Source organism: Ptychodera flava, chromosome 18, assembly GCF_041260155.1.
Source record: "Ptychodera flava strain L36383 chromosome 18, AS_Pfla_20210202, whole genome shotgun sequence".
Lineage (NCBI taxonomy): Eukaryota > Metazoa > Hemichordata > Enteropneusta > Ptychoderidae > Ptychodera > Ptychodera flava.
In genome coordinates this window covers 29,059,762-29,082,382 of record NC_091945.1, presented here as the reverse complement: position 1 = coordinate 29,082,382, position 22,621 = coordinate 29,059,762, and the positions used below count along the sequence as shown (strand labels likewise).

Sequence of the window (22,621 nt, the reverse complement as noted above, 5' to 3'; positions counted from 1 at the left end):
GGAGAGCAGATCGTCCATGTAGCCGGCACGAACACGAACTGATACCGGCTACCAACTCGGAGACTCTGGGTCATCGAACTTGGGTGTTGTATGGTGGGATACTTTAACTTCCGCCGCCGTTAAAATAGTTTTGCTCGTCGGAAAAATGTTTTACTCTTCCCAAAAATATGTTTACTCTCGCTAGAAAGAGTTTGCCATGCATTATAGGTAATTGCGCCCTCACATGAAATATTTCTCCTCTCAGGAATAAATTTCGCTCTGAAGAAAAGTAAGTTTGACTTTTTCATCCCTTTTTCCTTCTTTCTCAGTTCAGTTTTACCAAATTCTTAAACCACACTCATATGTAGAAAATATCTTGAAGGAATTAGTTTTGTTGTCTTCAGAAAATAATTTCTCTCCGTTGAGAAAAAAGTTTTATTCACTATATTTCAATTTGCTGCTCTGAGAAAATCTTTTTTCCATAAAGAAATTAATTTTACTCTTGAAAAATAAAACTTTTCTTTAAGAATTTAAGTTTTCTGCTCTAAAGACATAAGGTTATGTCATTTAAGTAACTCAGTTCGCGCTCAGCAAAAATCTTCAACTCTTGCTGTGAACAATTTTTACTTCTTTTCGAAATAAAAATCGTTTTTGAGAAACAAATATTTTGTTCAAAGTTAAAGTTATTTTTAAAAGTTAAAGTGTTTTTGTTAAAAGTTTTTAAAAACAGTTTACCCCAAAATAAAGTTTCCCCGTTCAGAAATAAAAGTTTGCTGTGGAGAAATAAAATTTCTTACAAATATTAAATATATTGTCAAGAAATATGAGTTTATGTTCAAAAGTAATAAATTTCCATGACGTGTAGGGGAGTCTGTTATCTTCAAAAAATTTTACGTTTGTTTTACAAAATAAAAAATACTTTTGAGAAACATATTTTCTTTATTGTTAAAACTAAAATTACTTTCGAGAAGTTAAAGTTAAGATAATGTTAAGATAATGTTGCTCGTACAAAATTAAAAGTTTGCGATGGAGAAATAAAATCTCTTACAAATATTAAAGATATTGTCAAGAAAAATTAGAGTTTATATTCAAAAGTAATAGAGTTCCGTGGCGTGTAGGGGCCACCGTAATTCCCATTATCCTTTGCCTCTGTCTTCGATGGGTCCATAGTGCAGACTTATTAATGAAGCGTCTTTGTGAGAGTGAAGTCGTCAGTGAATCGGCTTAGTGACATTGCCTGTAACCAGTTCATGTTAGGGAATTTATACTGGCTTCTGCTAATACCAAAATTACTTGTTTATTCTCTTCAAATTTCTATTACATTACATTACATTACCTTGATATGGCAGACGGTTGTTGGAGTATCGCTGTGGATTTCACAAAGTTCGAATATTGCTTCAATATTTGAGCCCACATACGAAAACATTCTATTGTGTTTTGCTGCATGTATTAATGAACGTAAGCTGCTATGAAAATTCAAATTGTGCAAGTTGATTCAATGAATGAAAAAGTTTTGTATGATATGTTTTGGCTACAAAACGCGACAACGTACAGATCTTCTTGTCTCCACAGCTAACTTAAACCACTTCAATTTATCGTAATTTCTTGAACTCAAGGTAGTGACTGATCTATTAGGCTATCTGTACAGCAGCAAATTGGTAACTTAGCAGTCTTGTTTGATTCTTTTGGAAAGAAAGTTATTTTTTCTAGTGAAAATTTCGCTTGTTTAAATATCATAAACACGTTTTAGTCTACTATTCTGGCAAAATATTTCAATTAGGGGGACGGTAAGTTACAGTTGGTCATCATTTGTGATTACAATGTCTGAATTCCCTGCAATGGAAGTCAGAAATGGCTTTTATTCAGCTTTTTACAAAATACTTGTATTGTCAGAGAACGTTGGTGTCATTAGATAACTTGTAAACAGTAGTTGATAAACTGTATGTTACTATTTCATGCTTGCATTTTAGTCTAATTTGTCATTTTGGACAAAGCATTCCTTTTCTGACTGGCGTCATGTTCGGTTTGTAGATTGCTCGCAGTGTCGTCATTCAAATTTATTTGTCTTTTGGTTTCATTTATATGTTTCATTCAATATTTTGGCAATATTCTGGTTCAAAGTAAGTAAAACATTCAAACATAATTAAAAATGCTGTTCCAGTTATCCATATGTTGGATGCTTTAGCAGTCGTCCTAGTTGAATTCAAGATGTAATTAGCAAACTGCCGTTGTCTTCTTATTAAAACCATACTGATTACACTGTATTTTGCCAACCCTTTCACACTGTAGCCGTTTAAGTATTACACCGAAATATGAACTATATGAATTTATAATTTTAATTTTACGCGCATAAAGGTACTAATATTCGTTAAAGGCATGAACGTTTTCTCTGAAAAGTGAACAGGGTTATACGTACTCATGACGTGGTATATTATGTAGCCGTAGACGGCTACAGTATCGCCAAACATATCAGAATTTGATGTTAAGAAACATTGACCTCTTCATTTGACTAGTAAGGAACGGCCCTTTGTTTATGTCTGACTGAGTAGTTAAGTACAATGCCTCTTTTGTTATGATGTATTGACCTTTTATGTGAACGACCCTACAGACACATTGCTGTCTTGTAGACTTTGACCTCTATGAGGAAGTTAAATTCTCTTCATTTCATTACTGATAGATTTGAAAATTCCAACAGCTTGCATTACAGTGGTTCCATCTCTAATGATTGACTGTCACGATGCAACTTTGCGGCAAATCTTTAATTTCAAACAACATTATGTTGCCCTACATATAAATTTCATATTTTGTTCGAAGACCAACATTTTGTCCACCCGTTTATTTTTCTGATATCATTGAAATAGATATGTAGAAAAGAAGACATAATTCACGATGTTGATTATCTGACCATGCCTTCAGTATAAATGAAAATTTGCTGAAAATCTGCAAAATTACCGTCTGCTACGAGATAAAAGAATGCAGGAATGCTTAGGTGTACTGCTTCGTTTCGTTTACTGTTACGGGGAGTGGTCTTCGTATATGGCATGATGATATATTGATATATTGTGTGTGTTGGTCCAAAGAATGAGTCATTCCGCACTAACCCAGGCAGTATTCGCCGGGACTAATAGCTGTTAATGCCATTGGTATTCCTCGTACGCATGAACATTTATCCCTGTAAGTATGGTTTATTTTTCCTCTTACACCAAAGTTCCAAGATGTAGAGCCTTTAGTTTGGGTCTTAGGGAGTCGGAATCAAGTACTTAATCGTGGTGTGTTTCCATTGTGCGCTATCGAAACTTCAGAAACTTGGTTAGTACCAAACGTAGGATGTGTCGATTTCCGCTTCCTCTGAGGAGCTGATTTCGAAGTTAACTCTCGAAATGTACTTGCAAAAGGAACTTCGAGAGTGTGTTTGTGGCTGTTGAGATTACTTATTAGTTTACACGTCTTCACAAACGAAATGTGTTAATATTTACGTGGTTTCGATTAAGTCCAGACCGCCATTTTGCTCGGCTAATGCGTAACTTTGCATGTTCTGCATTGTCAATTGTTTATTGAAACGTCATGATTTAAATTACTAAGTTTTTAAAGCAGATTTTCAGAGTATTAACATATATGAGATTTTCATACTTGCCACAAGGTGAGGGGTTTTTAGAATCTTCCCTCGATACACTTCTTGGTCAGAAGGGTCTATAGTTGTTTTTCAGTGAGAAATACAACACTTGCTGCAAAAAAGATACTAAATTTAAATGAAATGCTTAAGCCTTAATATAAATAGCATCTAGAGATATCTTGTCGTAAGAGCTGCCTATAATGCCAGATTACCGCTAATATTACACTGTAAATTTATATTTGTGATGGTATATTTCCATCTAAATGCATATGAACTATTTTAATCTTCTTTACAGCTCCAATTTATAAGGAGTTTTGACAGCTTCTATGGGTAAAATGACATTTGAACTCTTTAAATAGGCCAGTCTCTCAGCTGGTTGGTGGCAGGTTAGCTCCTGTAGGAAATACCCTTATTTCAACAAACTTTGACCCTCATTGGTTGACATGAAAACAAATACGTACTGTGCGGTGATAAGGCCAGTTTGGTTCCGTTTTAGTTTTGATCCAATCTCCCAATGATAACGTGATGACCACTGCTATTATTGAAATACAATTATCATCTCTGCTGCATGGTAATTAAAATTAAATCCTTTTTACTTCTATAGTAGTTTTAGCGAATGATCCAAATTTAACAACCTTTTCATATTTTTTCTTCACATGGCAGAGGTCCAACAAAGAATCAAACGGGTAATCGTGGCATGGCCGCCCAACCTGGGGACCCACAAAGGTAATGTTAATATCACTTTTTACATCAAGAGTACACGGGCACATCCTATGCAAATATGCCTTATACGACCAGTTTTAAGCGATTAAATTTTGTAGATAAAAGACCGAGTTTGACTTCAATGTCTAATCTAACATGTCGTATAATGGTGGGCAATGGCCAATCAAATCCAAAGTAATAAGGGGTTCATCAATCGTAAGCTGTAATCGAGCAGTGGCTTTTGTGATTTCATGCTCAACAAGCAATGCAAACTAAAATAATTTACGACGTATCCTCATAAACATTTTCATGAAAACTATCTAATTTCATCATATCTTGAGGTTCAAGTCACGGTGTTTTAATCAAACAGCTGTATTTGGCAATGAACTAAAAAAATGCCAATACACACCATTTATCTAGCCAACTGAACACATTACACACACTGGCCGACCTAGAGCTGAAGTTTTTGTTATATTGTACTAGAACTGATCATGACTATAAAGTTTTACAGCCACAAGGGCGATGGTATTTAAAAAATTCACCATCAACTTAAAGGACAAATTCTTAATTGGCCATGGATGCCTGAAACATACAAAGCACAAACAAAACTTGATCCCTTTAGTGGGAGAGTCATTATGTGCGAAATTTGCGCTTACGATATGACATAGAAACTTTGTATACGCGTAATACTAAATCACTGTTCAGTTTTTTGTTGTTGAAATCCAAGTCAGCAGTTTAAGTTCCTCAGAACCTATTTCGGCAATTTCTTGTCCATGGGCAACGTCAAATCACAATCTTATCGTCGAATTTTCGTTTAAATGTTCCGAGATCGCACACCTAGGTCCATTTGCCATGTTTTGATTACGCCCAGCCCCTAACTGATGTAAGATATCAATTCCATTTTGGTAGGAGTGTTCTAATACTCAATGACGAATGGGGAACTGCAAAAGGTGGCATATCAACCATTCATCGTGAGATCTCAGTCGTCCTTGCTAAAGAAACTGGTGTTGATGTCTACAGTACTGTGCTAGAAGCTGGCGATGTTGACAAAGCAGATGCACAACAGAAGGGTATAACGTTGATAACACCAAACATCAATCCTTTACTGTCTCCCGAAGAAAAAACCCCACGTCTTTCCTGGCTTATCCTACACAAGTCATTCTTTCCAGATCTGGTCAACCTCCCAAATGTAAAGGTTATTATTGGGCATGCGCCGATCACCAATGAAATTGCCATTCAAATACAAGAAGCCTTTCCAAACGCGAAGGTCTGTCTTTTCAATCACGTCATTCCTGAAGACATAGAAGCATTTAAAGACACCTGGACGCCACAACGAGTACAAGAAAGAGAGAGAAAGATACAGGATTCTGCAGGTAAAGCCACCGTCGTCTTCAGCGTTGGGCCACGAATGTTCGACCATTTTAATAACAAGTTCCGCGCCTTGAAACCTGCACCACTTCACATGCAGTATCTTCCCAGACCATCTCAAAACTTCTTTGACGTTCAAATGCAGAATTTGCCGGAGATCAAGACCATGAGGGTGATAACTTTTGGTCGCATTCGAGGTGTCGAGAAGCTGAAAGGATACGACCTAGTTGCTGCCGCTCTGAGCGAGGTAGCAAGAGCCTATCATGATGTGTTTGAATCTGCTCCTGTTTGGGTGATTCGTGGTATACCTGAAAATGAACATAAGGATACAAAGACCTTCCTTGACAAGCACATTACCCACGGCCACCTAGACGTAAAGCAGTATCCCTACGGATCACAAGACGACATTATAGTCGACCTGCAACAGAGTCATCTCTGCATTATGGCCTCAAGAACAGAGCCATTCGGTTTGGTCGGCCTGGAAGCCATCGCAGCTGGTATTCCAACACTGGTCACCAAGCATTCCGGTTTGGCGCAGTACTTGGAGAAGCAGTTTCCTCTACTCGCCCAGTCAATGGTTGTTGATGTTGGTATAAATGATTACTCAAAAAAAGATGACATCAAGCAATGGAGGCAAGAAATCATCCGAGTCCTGAGGGGGTATAACGTAGCCTTTAAGAGAGCTCAGGATCTGAAACAGGAGCTGGAAAATTGTTCCGCTGCATTGGAGTCACATGAACGGTTCAAGGAGATCATCTCGCAATGAAGTAGCAAGGTTTTTACATCTGAATGCATGTATATTTGCGTGGTTAAGTGTCAATTTTTAGCCCATAATTTGAAGATTGAGGAGAATCATGGAATTAAGTGTTCATGTGACTGTTGCCTTCCTTTCTCTACATGTACAATCAACACTCAATGATAGTAAAGTTAAGCTGACACGTGTCATATTATTTGTAGTTTTAAAAGTTCTTCATAGCTTCTGATCTGTAGCTGATAACCACTACGATTTTGAATACCGTATAAATTGAATTGTCCTTATGAGCGACTGCAGATCGATTAATGCTATAATATATAGCATCCCATATTTCCTCCATCGGTGAAACCCTTCTAGTCAAGTATATAACGTGTGCTCTGATGAACAGTTTGATAGTTTGAATGCATTCGAATCAGCTGCAGGCATCCGATCGCGGACATTCATCATATCATTTTTTATCTGTCGCAAGAAAAAAATCAGTTACTGTCACTTTCAATATTGTAGAGAACAGGCTTGACACCTAAACTGTGTATAGAATTTTAATAACAGTTGGTTTTGAAATACACGGATTGACATGTTTAATGTACGAAGGTTTTTTGAATGTGCACGTCACATAAACTTTCAAAATGTTATGACATTAAAGAAGAATCCGCCTCGGGGACAGATATTCGGACCCCAGCACTTTTACAATGCTTTTCTGATATACCTGTTGTGGATACTTATTTTAAAGCTCTTTCAGTTATAAATTTCAACGTCTTAGTGTTTTTGAAAATCGCCGTAGAGTTATCGTAGGATGGTAGCCATTTTGAATTTCAAATATCGGTACAGCAAAGGTAATTTGTTTCTCTAGTGCCAGACTTACACGGTGACCCTGATATTTATTCCTGGTTTAATAAGACAATGGTTGAAAGTTTCATCGAGGAGAGTTTGAGCAAAAGTTTAGGTCTTTCAGTTTCGAGGCTAGTGCTACCTGCAATGCAGTACAATGAGAATAACCTTTGACCTAAGTGTGAGAGAAAAATATTTGAACTACGTACCACAATGCACGGCTAACACAAACCTACTGTCATAAAGTATACGATAAAGCTAATACTCACGCCATGACTCATGATCTGTAGTCAGGCGTGGGCGAATTTAGTTGCATTTTGAATACAATTTTTGAGATATATCAGCTGTATACTTCAGAAAGAACCACCGTCAGGCAATTGAAATGGTATTAATGGCCACTGCACACGGTTCTGTATCACCTCGATGTGTAACAATTGACGTAATACAGCAGGCGATGTCCGATGGTATTTTAATCAAGTTTGATGTTGGTACAATTACAATGATTCGTTGAAAACTTAACGCTTTTATTCATATAAATTCCCGATACTAGTTCTTTTGCTCTGTCTTTACATACCTGTCGGCTGTTGACCGTTAATAAAATACCTCGTTTGGGGGTCCAAAGTGCAGAGATATTTATGTTGCTCTTGTGTGAACGGCCTTATATTGCCTATAACCAGTTCATGTTCAGGGGAGTTTCATTCGCTTTTGTTAGTACACAGTTTACTTGTTGTAATATTCCCCCAAAGAACTTTCTTTCACATTTTGACATTGACCTTAAACGGGAGATTGTTCGGAAGAGAGTTTAAGGACTTCTTGCAGTATTGCTAAAATATATACATTATGTTTGGCTGGTAGATTTCTTGAACTGGTGTCATGTATAATTGTAAACATTCTATTTTTGGCAGAATTTCTTGTCAGAAAATGAGCCGAAAAATAAAATAATTTGGATGTAGTCAGGATGGTGTTTCAAGTGATCTTTACTTTTGATCTTCAGGTGCTTCCGTTGTTTTGATAAAATTGGATAAGTTTCTTCGTTTTTTTAGGAATATTATTGATTACATTTTATCACGATAACCCTGTCAAACTGGAACAATTAACGTCTTTCATTTATTGAACAATGAACTCTTTAAGAAGAGGTCACTGTATGGGTTCTGCAAAACCACAATGTCTTATTGAGGAAGGTCCGTCAAACACATGCACAATCCGGCGTTGTGTACAAGTATAGACTAGCCTAAGAGAGTGTAAACATGATCTCCATGTGAATGAAGTGCGTGTGCCAGTGGATAAAGTCAAGCAAAGTTACAAGTCAAGCAAAGTTTCGTTTCACTCTGTAGAAATGGTCTTCTTATTTCTGCACGTAATCCAGATCGCATTTCTCTGAAATGATTCTTGTCGGAGGCGTTTCCAATGCTAAACTACCCAATTGTTAAAGAGTATCACATTTTTACTGTCCAAAAAACATACGTCAGTGGCACTGAACTCAATTCAAGTGATAAATACGATAAGGTTTTGACAGGGTGTCGAAGGTGCTTTTCTTGGACACGCTATGTCTATGTTCAGTACAACAGTTCTTATCACAAAACACTATTCTATAGCGTCCTGATTCTAAACGGTGTATGGAAGACTACCAAAGGTGAAATGTCGACTAGTCATCAGAAAATTTCTATGGTTGCAAAAGAAGCTGGTATTGATGTCTATAGTACAGTACTGGAATCCAGTGACATAGACGAAGATTTATATGACACAGAGGAATTACAAAGATAGCACCTACCATCAATCTTCCTCTGCCTCCAATTGAAAAGATCTCGCCTCTATCTTAGTTTCTCCTACAGAATGTATTAGTCCCAGATCTTGGTGATATTTACAGCTTCAAAGTTGTCGTAGGGCATGCCGTTCTCGCTAATGAAGGCGCATCGAAAGCATTGAAAAAAAATTTTCACTTCTGAGTATGGCAGTATACATTTTCAATCATCTGAGTAAAACACGTAGAGCTATCCGTGACAACTCATCAGAAAGACTTCAAAGTGAGAGAAAAGGAGAGAAGTCTTTATGGAAACCGCAAACGCTTTCAGTGTTGGAACCAAGCATATCAGCAAACGTGTTTCATCACTTTAGAGTAAAAAAAGCCTAACCCTCTGGTTCGCCTTACACTATCAGTCAACCTATTAGTGTCTTAGTGCACTGTGTACTGGTAAGCATCAGAATTTCACTAACAGTGAAAGATAACTACCGAACAGCACTATACAGGCAAGCAGTCTCACCTGACACACGTCAATGCTATCGCTACCAGCACTGATGAATGCAGTGAAACCTGTATGATTATCACTACAAGATCGTTGACAATTATATTACGGATCCTGGCACTTTTACACTGGTTACTTTATATGTGGCTGTGTATTCTTGATGCACAAGTTATGTACAAAGAGATTTGCTAACATTGGCCGAAAACACCAGTGGGAATTAGCGATGAAATCGGTCTTATCTACTAAAATTACACATGGTCAAAGACGCTTGCATGTGGTTACACTAGCAGTAATTCCTGGGGCTCATGAGAAATTACTCTGCAGAGTACAATCAGTGTATGGACGCTAAAATATTAGTTGTGGTTCTCGATGATTGCTCAGGGCGGTAACGAAAGACCAGTTTACGAGTAGTTACAACTTAGCAAGATCGCAGCACAGCCATACCCGAAGTTACATTGGTATTTTGTATCTGATGCTACGTGAAATGTCGGTGTTATATTATTTTTTTCAAATAGTGAAGGATGTCTTGCAATTTCCCGATAATTATAATTTGGTGTAGTTTTCCAATCCCGAGACAATGTTCCGCTGTCAACGCTTGTCAGGTTTAGAAGCATAATTCTTCACTCGAGGAGCAGCATTGGCAATGCAGAGACTCACAAACAAAATAGTGCTGCGATCATCGGATATATTGAACATGACTATTAAAGTATATGAAAAGTTTGGATAAATTAAAATCGTTTGTTTATTCTTTTTTTAGCACATTCAATTGAAAATTGACAGGTCGCATGCTCCGTCGGTTGTACATGTTACCTGTGCGAGCTTACTTCGACACCGGAGAGGATTGAGGGCGCTAGACAAAGTTGCCTGTCTTTCGGCATGCAATACGTTAGATTTTACGACGGCGTAGATCTCTGGAGAGACCAGCCCTGGAAACTTCCGTTGCAATTGCTCCAGTTCATGCAAAGCATCTTTCTCTTCTTCAACTTCAACAACCAAGCTAACTTTGGCCAACTGCCCATCCTTGTCATAAAACTTGTCCAATTTGCATCCAGCTACCGTGTCATCGAATTTGATCAGCTGCTCCATGGTGGCACTGGACACTTTTCGGTTGTCGGATACCACGAAGCCTGCTGCCACGTTGATGTAAGACAAGACGCCCTCACTCACTGGAAATGGTTATGATGGGAAGAAAATCAAATATATACTATGTCACGCATTGCTTTTAAATAAACTTTTTACAGTATGAGCGCAAAGAAAAATGCAAAACAAGACAGTTTCGGCCGATATTTGGTAATATTTAGCAACGGCAAGTAAAATATTCACACAACAGTCAAGTTTAAAGGGCCATTATTTGTAACTTTTGACCATTTTTTACCTCGGAAAATTCCATGTTGGAGGCTCATATTTGTTGCAAAATGTTGTTTTACGAAGAAACAAACATGATTAGTGATGTTATAGCCACATAAAACTGCTAATTATTGTTCAAAGGTGTTGCCCTTCCGAGCTCGTTTGTTGACGTCTGGCATGCTCAGCGTGCTGGGGAGAACGCAGATATGTACAAGTTCACGTTTATTGCGGGATCAAAACAACATTGCGTCGTGGATTGCCAGACATCTGGCTACGCAAGGTGCTCGGACAATGGACTACGACGTAAGTACCGGGCATAAGTAATGAATATTTATTTTGAAATTGCTGTAAATGGCTCGCGCAGGTGCAGAAGAATGCCTACGTTGCAATCAGCGTGTCAACAGAGTTTGTATTTCTATCCGGACAAAAATTGAAATTTTCGTTGTAAAATCACATGTTATTTAGTTGTAGGGCACGTTATGTTTCCGAACAATATGCGATTCTCTGTTATTTGACAGGCTATTCAACATGAGCCAGTGATCATTTCAATCAAAACTAACGGAAAAATCGCCAGAAGATACAGCTAATGGAACTTTAAGTAATCATAGAAAGGTCAGATTTGATCATTAAAGAAAACACTTCCTTACGTGCCGGTAACAATGCTATTTCCACCGGGTAATGGTCGCTCACTTCTTCCGCCTGTGGAAAGAAAATCGATCAGCAAGATGAGTTCGAACGATGATTTGTCAAGCAATAAGGTCTAGTTTTAAATCATAATGGATGTTACCAGCCAATGATGAGAAGCTTGTACATGATAAATTGGTGTACATCAATGAGAATATATCCATGATGCTTTTCTGGAAATGTTGTGGCCAGTGTTTAACCGCCCTGAACCCCTGAAAAATGCATATTTAAAAATAAAAATATTTTGAAAAAAAATTCTGCGGACCTACCTACCCTATTTTTGAAAACCATATTATCGGATCAGCACAATTTATTTCTTGGCCTCAGCTGTAGGCAAAATTCAGTTCTACCATGGTGTCAATGGTCACGAATAAGAAACCCTAGACATACCGAACTCGCGGTAACGATGCACACATTTATTAAGACTGAAATAAAGTTCAGAGCTAAAAACCAAAATAATATAAATATCATTTCATTTGTCTGCCAGAAAAGTAGAGTATGCGTCAGTCGGAAAAAGGCAATGCCACAGTACTGTTTCTTTCCTCCTTAGCTACACAATATATTGACAAAGACAACCGCAATCTTGTCATCGACAGGAATGGCATATGTGAGTTTTGACTTTCAGTGCTCAAGCAGAGTGGCACGAAGGCGCTTACCTCTTCATGGGTCAATCCATATTCCACGTCGAAACGGAATACAGCAGCCGTTTCCGGCCAAACAGACTTTATTAACTGGTCACCAGCCGCAACGATCCTGACATGTGACGGGATAAATTTTCGTAAAGCAATTACTATACGCAAGGGTCAATATACAGTGAACTTCTTAAGTTCCCACAGGACACGCAAACAGATACAGCACATGTATATGCATGGATGACATAGCCTGCTGTGAGTTTAGACGTTGTAAAATGATATGTGTTAGACAAAGCATAAAGTTCTGTTAATTTATTGCTAGTGAAGCAGTATAAAGACTTGGTTCTGAAGACGACAACGTTTGCTGCGCTTACTTCGCCGCGGACTTAAAGTTCCAAGACAAGAAATATCATTGACCTTTTTAAGCTAACAATTCTCTAGTTGTTTATAAGCTCAGAACCCACGTAAATTGTATATTTTCGGAAAGCCTAGATATAGAGCAACATTCTGGCTACCATAGTGTCACCATTGTTTACATAACTATCATGTAACAGGTAATTTTCATAACCTTTCAAAAATCGGTTTTCCCTATGTTTTGTCTCAATGCTTTGAGATATGTGACTGTAATTGGTATGACTGCAAACAATTCCAAGGATCTTCAAAAGCGTGTCTCAGAATTTTTTTAAACTTTCTTAAACAAGTTTTATCCCAGAAAAACTTCCCGAGGGGTGAATTTAACCCAAGTTGATTTCTTTAAAATTGTGCTCAAATAAAAAACTAGTAAGCAAGATATAAAAAATCTGAGACACAATTTTGAGGAGCGTTGTAACAGCTTGCATTCCAGCAAGTTTAAGTCGGATTTTTTTAAGTATTTAGACAAAACATAGGGAAAACCGACACTGTTGTTACCAAAATGTTTCCCTATATCTAGGCTTTCAGAAAATGCATAATGTACGGTGGTTCTGAGCTTATTAACCACCAGAGAATTGTTAGATTAAAAAGGTCAATTTCTTGTCTTGGAACATTAATACTAATTCAACAGATCAAAATTCATACGTACTATTTACCAAATATCAATGTTGAAATAATTTAGCATTAATAAGCTATAAACAATCGCGAAAGCCGGAATCTTCCTCTTCGTATAAACTGTTGTTTATTACGCACCATTCTATTGCAAATGGTTGGCGAGTCTCTCACATAAATCCTTGATTTCTTTTCTGTTGAGTTATTTGTTCATTTGTTTGGTACATAGGTTGGGTTTCAACATTGGTAGCAATTCCATAAATATGACTTCCATTTTTCTTCCTGAAAGGGGACGCCCCCTTGCGTTGTACGACAAAATGAAAACAAAACAGACGAATACCTGTCATAGGCGCATATTGCCCCAGCAACATTGGTGTCTACGTTATCTTTGATTAACCATTGAAAGCGCTCTTGACTTCGAAGTCGAATATTCTCCCAATCGCTCATCTTCACATAGTTACATGCTCCGTTATAGTCACCAACAATCAAAACATCCTGTCAGTAGAAATACAATATCACTTTAGATCGTTCACATGTAACAGAAATCTCTCTCTCTCTCTCTCTCTCTCTCTCTCTCTCTCTCTCTCTCTCTCTCTCTCTCAAACTGTGCCCTGTGACCATCCGTTCAGCATAGTACAAATGTTTGTTTTTCTGGAGCTCTGTCGTCTTATCGTCTCTCATTTTGACATCATTTCCAAGAACTCTCCCATTTTCTTACCTCGATGCCCCACCTATCAACAACATCGTCATATACGTCGACTAGCATGTCTATCTCTTTCACTGCGTCGCTTGGTTTTGTATGGATACTTATGATGGCAAAGTCTTTGATAACTGAAAACGGAAAACAATGGACCGTAGGTTACACTGAAAGATGCGTCACTCAAGTACGCCCTCTACGCTCCCCTCCTCTTACGAGGAGCGTAGAGAGCGCCCTCGACCGATGGATCTTTAAGTCTGAGAAGAGGTAGTATCGCCAAACAAACGTCTTCGGTGATACTAAAAAGTCTGAGTAATAATAAATCAGATTTTATTTCTATCATGACAAAACTGTAAAATCAACCAGTCGCGATAATGTGTGGCTGAACAGTTCTATTTTGTTAAAATAAATCCCAATAGATGCTTTGATAGTTTCTCATTTCGCAAATGAATAATCACCTCATCGTTCTGTCCCTTACAATACATTTTGTGACTCCAAGTTATCGTGCACAGCTAAGAACGCCGGGTATTGCTATTTTTCGGGGGGATACTTTAATTGACTTCAGAAACACGTGATATATGAACTTATAGTTGAATTGACAGAATTCAGAGAATGCAAAAATGAGCAAACTTAAGCATTCAACTCAATAGTGTCAACGTTCGACATAGGGATACGTCCAATTGACAGTGATGGCGCTGTTATCGGATTTTTATTTCGTTGTGTCGTTGTCAACGCTCGCAATCTAAACGGTAAATTATTTGAAGATGGCGTTACGCTGCATGTCTTACGTGTCGACGGGGAACTGAATCGAGCGATAAATGGTTCCCGCTCGAAATGATCGGTCCTCTCCTCTTCTGAACCGTCGTCATAGTGATACGCATCGGCAGTCCCCACACGACTCTTTCTGTGATGAATAACAAATATGAAAACTGTGCACATTCCGGCTAAAGTTCACGGTTATATTCTCAAAACTACTGTGAGATGACATTAAAACAACGTTTGTGTAATATTAACTTATGACTTTCTAATAAAGAATGCCTATAAAAGCACACTTAAACGTCATATTTTATCTATTCCTCCCGTGAAAACTATGGCACAGACATGATGATTTGAGCAAATATGGAATATTTTTTTTTGTGCGAGACTAATTACGCATTTAAAAAATGAGGGTGTATATATCTTAATACTCAAAAGAGATTTTAAAATGGTACAGTCAGGACTGTTCCCATAAATCATTGTGGCTCCGTGACCATACTGCATCAAACTAACACGTGTATTTTTAATGGTTTAGTTGCTTAAAGTCTTAAGGTTTTTACAGTACAGAAATGTTACAGACAGCCAAGTGTGTTAATCTATTTGACGGACAGAGAAATGTGCACTCCAAAAGCGTAGGACAGCCAGTCAAATAAAATTCTGATCATCACAATCGACTGCGCTAGTTAATTTCTGTTTTTCGAAATAATATTAAGTTAAATTAATCCCTCTTACCTGTAGATGTATGCATACTGTTCTTTGCTGGTTGTTCGACCGAGCCTGTCGCTTAGCAACAAACCATAGACATCTTGGCTACATGAATGAGGAAGGAAATCAACATGGTATTGAAGTAACAGGATGTTCGCGGTCGTTGCGAGAGTGATTTGATTTTAATGTATGTATGGTTTTAAAAATGCAATGGGCCCATTTGTTGCCAAGTAACTTGAATTGTATTGAATTCAAATTTGACGAAGAAAATAGAACATCATTAACTTTTTAACTACGATATTCGGCCTTTCTTAATAGACTCGCATGCGCACAGTTGTGAACGACTGTCGCTCTGACTAAGTGTCCACGAGTCCCTTGATTCCTTTGTCGCCATGACAATCCACACCTACCTTTCGTCACAATTTTCCGTCTGAGCATCACAGACGCCATCTGACGTCTCTCGAAGAACAGCGGCACTGGAAACAGACGAGAGAAATATATTACCAAATATTGTTTAAACTTGTTTTCACAGGATACAGACGCAAAACTTTTAGCATTGTGAACGATATTTTCAATTTTGCTGTTATCAAATTACACGATAGAGGGACGTGTTGTTTCAAGTTGAGAAAGGCTGATAGAGGGATGGGGAAAACGGGGCAGACAAGCTTACCAAAGAATGGACTGACAGAGTCGAAATAATGTTTCATTAGTGTGTTGAATAAATTCATGAAACGTGGCTGCAAAGCTTGAAAACGACTAAGAGCTTGTATTCAAATCTGCACCAGTCATAAACCTGTAATCATATTTTGTACTTGACAAATGAGGGCAGCAGAGGACGGTGACATGTGTTTTGAATTTAGTTTCATATTGGCAATATCGGATAACATAAAACACACATCAAGGCATCGCATCATAAAGAACATACTGTCATCATCAGTTCCCGATTTAGTTTGCCTTGGCATTCCATTAAAAGAAGTCTCTTCCGAGTGTTTATGATATGCCTAGCGTTCACGTGACTGTTCCTTTCTATTTTTTACATCCATGTTCCCAGTTACTATTTTCCCACGCCTGAAGACCGTCAAGATTGACATATTTGGGGGTAAGCGGATCATGTAAACTATACAAAATTCACTTATTTCCAATTTTATTGATATTCATAGTGCAACACTTTGTCCGTGACTTACCGGTTGATCTGTTCCATTAAGCCGTGTATGGCTTTTCCTGTACTGTCCCTGATTTCTTGGATTAATATGATATCATAACGGAGGATTATCTATAAAAGATGTCAAGTTCAAGCATCAGACACTTGGCTTTTATCAAGAGATAGAAAACTTGGTCACAAAATGTTTAAGGGAAAACTGTCATATGTTATGTTTCCTTTGATTTTGTAATAGAAACCAGTATATTTTTATGCTTCTTCTCAATAAAGTATGTTGAAATAAAAAGAATTAGTCTTGCAAACACAAGCACTATATACGATATGTCATGTTAATGTTATCAAATTACTGCAAGAACTAAATTCCGTAGGCAATAATATCATTATGACATCCACGTAATACATATACACAGCCAGTATCGACAGGTTGAACACAAATCCCAGTTCGACATGGTCCTTGAAACTGAAAAAACTGTATTTTCACAGCTCGAACCATGAAGCTTTGAGCAAAGAATGCAGCTAACTTATATCTTGTGGAAATCTACGTACAGCACACGACGAAAAGTTGTGTTTTAATAGCTATGATAGAGGGAAAAAGTGGACGCAACCATGTTAATACTTCGAGGTTACATGCAAAATTGGCCTCATTATGAAGTTAGAATTGCGTTTGATATTCTGTGAACTAACCTTTACTAACACATCAACAACATGAGATTTAGACAGCTTCGATGCCCCAAGCACCTGTACGTTGAATGCTCCTATGCGCAGCGGTTGAATATCTTCACTGAGAACGAGGCAAGCCAAGGTGGCAGCAACAAACAAGACGACGATTAACTTCTTTAGCATGACTGACTTTAAATTCCTGAAAACGAAAGGGTTACTTCAACCTTAATATATACCTGTGATGGCAGCATTTTCTGTGGCGGTGATACCTACTGTTTTATGTATTTTCTGCTATTACTATTTCGTTTTCGAGCGCATATGAGGTTAATTCATCTGGAAAGTCATTGGATCTGCTTCCACAATAGCGTTGAGGGGAAGTTTGACGAGCGGCAATGTCGCGAATAGTAAGAAACCATTGACTGCTGTATGCTGCTATCGAACTGATCGTTTGTCCATTTTCAGGTTCAAACGGGCGAGATACGGAGAGGGGATTTCTGCCAGGTGAAAGACATTCCACAAGGATGAATATTCTATGATGACTTTGACAGTGATAATTGTCCATTATGAGAAACACCCCTCATGCTTCAAACGTACACGGCTCGAAACTGGGTCATTGAAAATGCATAACGAGGCTGGCTTTACAAATGTAAAGAAAAAACATTTTTAAGCACCATATCCTCCTTCTTCGGCAAATGAGCTTCATCGGTACATCATAACAGAAAATAGAAGAACGTAAGGGCGACTTCTTTGAAATGAAAATCGTTGCTTTAGCTTTGAAATAAGACATCCCTACAATCCGATAATCACAGTGACAAAGTAAGGCAACTATAGATGTTGGTAGTTCTCTCGATATGTAGTCTATGGCATCCAGGCAAGTGTGTAGTAATCTCAACGAAAATCAGTAAATTCAAATATTATGATTACGGTTCATTAAAGCGGACAGTCTATCTTCGACGAAGATACAACTGATGTGTTTTAAAAGTCATGCGTTTATGAAGAAAACCGATATAACATGAGATTACTCAGCATATGACGCTATACATTTTATAACAGTGCACATAAGTAGGGCATAATGAAATGCAATTGTTTAACATAACTTTGAGCAGAAATGAGGAACCTGTTGATGTAGCGGTCAATAACCATTTCGTCTTCGAAAGGTCAAAGGTAAGGGAGCGTTCAGTTATTATGGCCGGGGGTGGACCGGCAAAATCCAGGGGGTCAACTCAAATTTGAAAACTGCAAAGGGAGGTCATGTATTTTTCAAACAGCTCAGAGGGGGTCACTTTATTTTCATCAGTATATATCCGTCCCGTCTAAAAGCAGTTTCAGTGTTCAGAAATACTCTGGGAGATAAAAATGATTCGTTGCATGATTTCATTCTCTGCAATTATTCTCCTGTAAATCTGAACAAAAGTATAGTTATCTGTCACATGAACATCTTGACTTGACAACGCTGAGGCTTGTCTTTTTGTAAATCAAGCTCACTGCACTGAGGGCAATGAACAATTCCTATTACTTACATATTAGAGATATAGCAAGTTTTGTCAGGGAAATTATTTAACAGTTACCTGTACTGAGACTACTAGTACCATGAAAAGTTAAATAATACTTTTAGGTGAAATTCCAATATCATAATTTTTGTCCACATCTGAACTTTTAAATACCCTATTTGAATCAAGTACATTTGTATCAATTATCAAACACCTATAAAAGCACAAATTAATTTAGTTTAGCATTATAAAAATATTATTCATAGTTTTCTCATAGACTCCAGTGTATAGTGAATCAGCATTGCGGTGAAGTTCCAAAATCTAATTTCTTGCACACATATAAACCTTTAACCATCCTAGGCTAACTAAGTACTTTAAAATAAATTATCAAATGTCTTTAAATATACAGATTTTAATAGTTTTGTATTGGAAAAAAATTATTCATATTTTCCCCATAGACTCCCATGTACAGTGAATCTACATTTTGGTATAATTCCACAATCCAATTTCTGGTGAACACATCCATTTGTTACCACCCTAATCTAATCAAGTACATTGATATCAATAATCGAGAGTACATAAATACATGGGTTTACCTATTTTTGTATTGGAAAAAAATTATTCATACTTTCCTCATAGACTCCCATGTATAGTGGATGAACATTTTCAGTGAAATTCCATAATCAGATTTCTTGTACACATAATATGCACCTTTAACCATCATATTCTAATCAGGTACAATTATGTTAATTATTGAACGTCTGTATATGCACAAGTATACCAAGTTTTTCATTGGAAAAAAAATTATTCACAATTTTATCATTTACTCCCATGTATAGTGGATGAACATATTTGGTGAAATTCTAAGGTCAAACTTTTTGTCCACATGCCAGTTGTAACAACCCTATTTCATTTAAGTGCATTTATGTAAATTATCAAATATCTATATATGCATAGATATAGTTTTGCATAGAGAAAGTATTACATAGATTCCTCATACATGTAAAAAATATATGTATACCGTGTATAGTGAATCAACATTATCAACAGCTGATATTTAATTAAATCCAAATATCAAAATATGTACACACACGCTTGCGCAAAAATATTGCAATCCACCAGTAATTTCTGTCCAACCCCTTTGAGGGGTAATTTCAAAATTATACCAAGTCAGAATGGGATATCTGAGCAGTAACACCTTTTGAGTTTGTTAGGAAGGTCATTTGAAAAAATCTAAGCTCATTTTGGGGGGATTCTATCGCTCCATACCCCTAAGGTGTTTGTGTGTGCAGCTAATTTACTCAAGCAATGTGGGGGTCATGAAATTTTTGTCATCTTGAAAGGGGGGTCATCAATTTTTTGGTACATCGGGTAGGGGGTTCACTTATTTTGACTGATGCGCAGGAAGAATTTGCCGGCCCACCCCTGGCCATAATAACTGAACGCTCCCTAAGTTCAAAGTAGTAGTTAGGGTTTGCAACGTTTGAAAGTTTGTAGTCGCAAGCTAACACAAATAGCACATCCAATATTCACCTGATACAAGATGGTAAATTCACCAGGCATTTCAGATAATTATGTTTTAAAGGAAAGCCATTCATAATAATCACTGTACAATAGACTGTTGCGCAAGAAGCAAAGAATACATACAAAGCAACACGACCCAGCAGTAAAGGATCCAAAGGACTCGATACCCATCGCCGGTCCTACTAATTACTGCCCGTGACTGCCCGTAGCTGCCTGAGGACTGCCCGAGAACTGCCCGAGCACTGCCCGAGGAAAAAGTAGGCCAAATTTCGCCCATTTTAACACTAAGCCAATAGGTTCAGTTTATATCATGCCCAGCCAACCAAAAATATCATTGATTTGGCGTTAACCTGATGTTTTCTCCGGCAGTTTTGGAACACGGAAGACGTCGGTCTTGCAGGACGTCGCCAGCTTGATAGTGAGATCATACCATTCAGTCCGAGAGGTGGCACGATAACCTCGCCGAGCGCGTACAGCCTGACAACCTATCACCCCTTGCACTGAATGGTATGATCTCTCAATCAAGTTGGGGACGTCTTTCTCGTTGAAAGCCCGGCGTCTTTCGGGTTCTAAAACCGCTACAGAAAACACCAAATGAATGATATTTTTTGTTGGCTGGGCATATTATAAGTTCAACCTATTGGCTTAGTGTTAAAATGGGCGAAATTTGGCCTACTTGCTCCTCGGGCAGTCCTCGGGCAGTTCTCGGGCAGTCCTCGGGCAGCTACGGGCAGTCACGGGCAGTAATTAGTAGGACCCCGAATCGCACACAGTTTAGAATAATGCGTTATATAACCTACAAATCATTAGTATAAAGGCGGTAAGTGAACTAGTATTTATTGGAAAAGCGTTAGACAATAACTGAATGACAAAAGAAATATTTAATTTGTTTGTTTGCAATGAACTTGACGCGATCAATGTGACACAGGTTATCGAATGACGTAATTATTTGCATTATGACCCTGACGTCGACGCTGGGCAGATAATGGGAGATCAAAGCAAAGCATAACTCTAAACGCTCTTCAGGATTGGTATTGATATTGGCTTGACAGATTCCATGAGCCTAGACAACTGACTTTTTATGTACCGAACAAGGTCATCATTACTACTTTCCTCAAACTCTACGTTGTTACAACTATGCTTATATCATGTATATGCCTGCTTGCTGTATTATATTTCCACACGTAGAATGTCGTTGAAGGAGAGGGTAGAGACAAAAATATTAAAAGTATCGTCAATGCCCAGATAGATTTTCTGATACTGCATCTTAGAACAGGTAAAAGGGCATAAACTGTTATACTTACAGAACATGAATACTATTCCAAACAAATGGACACTGTCGGTGTTGTTCGAAAACTTTAAGTGTTGCAGAGTTATCGACGCCCTTCCAGCGTCTCATGAAACTTTCGTCGGCGCTGTATATACAGAGTGACCTCGTTCACAACGCCGAAAGAAGACACTGACCATCGGATCAACGGGCCCTTGACTCACGCGACTCGCGATGTGTAGCTGCGTGAGCTGTATCACGTTCGCTACACAAAAGTGGGCAGATCGTCAAAAGTAACTGGATCATGAATACACTGAGTATATTCGTGATGTGAGAATCACTGGGGCTTGGACACATCAACGTTAAAGTGTCTTTTGTCACTACAAACCTTTCACATTGCTCGAAAAAGTTCAGAAGTAGATTAAAACACAACCCGAGGTTGCATTTTCAGGAAGTTACGACGTGCCCGTTGCTGTGAGATTTCCTATTGTAGATTAGTTGTCTATAAAACATAGAAAAACCTCTTTAGGGCCTCATGGCATGTTTACACACATTAAGGTCATAGGTCATGATCAAGTATCGTGGTAGTACACTGTAGTCATCTGTTCACACTGCATGAGATTGCACTCCCGGATTGCACTGCCCCGTGATTATGGGAGTGTCAGAGTTACTGCTGCCTGTCCGAACTCACCTTCTCGAAATGGTGGACAATGCAATAATTGGTCACTTTTCGTATAGGTGCACCTATTGGAGTGCCAGAGTTACTGCTGCCTGACCGAACTCACCTTCTCGAAACGGTAGACAATGCAATAATTGGTCACTTTTCGTATAGGTGCTCCTAAAATATTTTCACTGGACTTCTCGTAAACGTGACTAGTAAAACTTGACACCTGCCCCGGGTGTGGTATAATTTAACTCCTTGCATAACCAGCAGGTTGAAGGTCGCATAGTTATCGTCAAACAGTCTTCGCTACTCGCTGCAGTTAGGGAGCGTTCAGTTATTACGGCCGGGGTTGGGTCGGCAAAATCCGGCGGTCACCTTAAATTTGAAAACTGCCAAGGGGGTCATGTATTTTTCAAGCAGCTCAGAGGAGTGGGTAACTGAATTTTCATAAGTATACGTCCCGTCAAAAAGCAGTTTCAGTGTTCAGAAATATTCTGGGAGATAAAAATGATTCGCTACATGATTT

At 38.1% G+C, this 22,621-nt stretch overlaps 2 protein-coding genes across 5 annotated transcripts; one reads left to right on the top strand and one right to left on the bottom strand.

The window, feature by feature from the left end:
• Nucleotides 1-3,051: 3,051 nt before the first annotated feature.
• LOC139117321 (uncharacterized) lies at nucleotides 3,052-8,201 on the top strand. The gene is made up of 3 exons (XM_070680334.1): nucleotides 3,052-3,153; nucleotides 4,256-4,318; nucleotides 5,204-8,201. Exons 2-3 carry the CDS (start codon nucleotides 4,290-4,292, stop codon nucleotides 6,426-6,428), a joined length of 1,254 nt encoding a protein of 417 aa, XP_070536435.1. The 5' UTR covers nucleotides 3,052-3,153; nucleotides 4,256-4,289; the 3' UTR covers nucleotides 6,429-8,201.
• Nucleotides 8,202-10,211: 2,010 nt separating this feature from the next.
• Nucleotides 10,212-22,406, bottom strand: LOC139117319 (deoxyribonuclease-1-like). Of its 4 annotated transcripts, none has more exons than XM_070680332.1 (11): nucleotides 22,123-22,406; nucleotides 17,175-17,349; nucleotides 16,516-16,604; nucleotides 15,742-15,807; nucleotides 15,359-15,436; nucleotides 14,659-14,774; nucleotides 13,892-14,004; nucleotides 13,514-13,668; nucleotides 12,175-12,271; nucleotides 11,482-11,533; nucleotides 10,212-10,653 (listed from the first exon to the last, which is right to left on the bottom strand). In XM_070680332.1, exons 2-11 carry the CDS (start codon nucleotides 17,331-17,333, stop codon nucleotides 10,250-10,252), a joined length of 1,329 nt encoding a protein of 442 aa, XP_070536433.1. In that variant the 5' UTR covers nucleotides 17,334-17,349; nucleotides 22,123-22,406; the 3' UTR covers nucleotides 10,212-10,249. The 4 variants fall into 4 exon arrangements, with proteins under 4 accessions (XP_070536433.1, XP_070536432.1, XP_070536431.1 ...); XM_070680331.1 differs by having other exon boundaries at nucleotides 22,217-22,406; XM_070680330.1 differs by lacking the exon at nucleotides 22,123-22,406 and adding an exon at nucleotides 21,469-21,941.
• Between the last annotated feature and the right edge of the window lie 215 nt (nucleotides 22,407-22,621).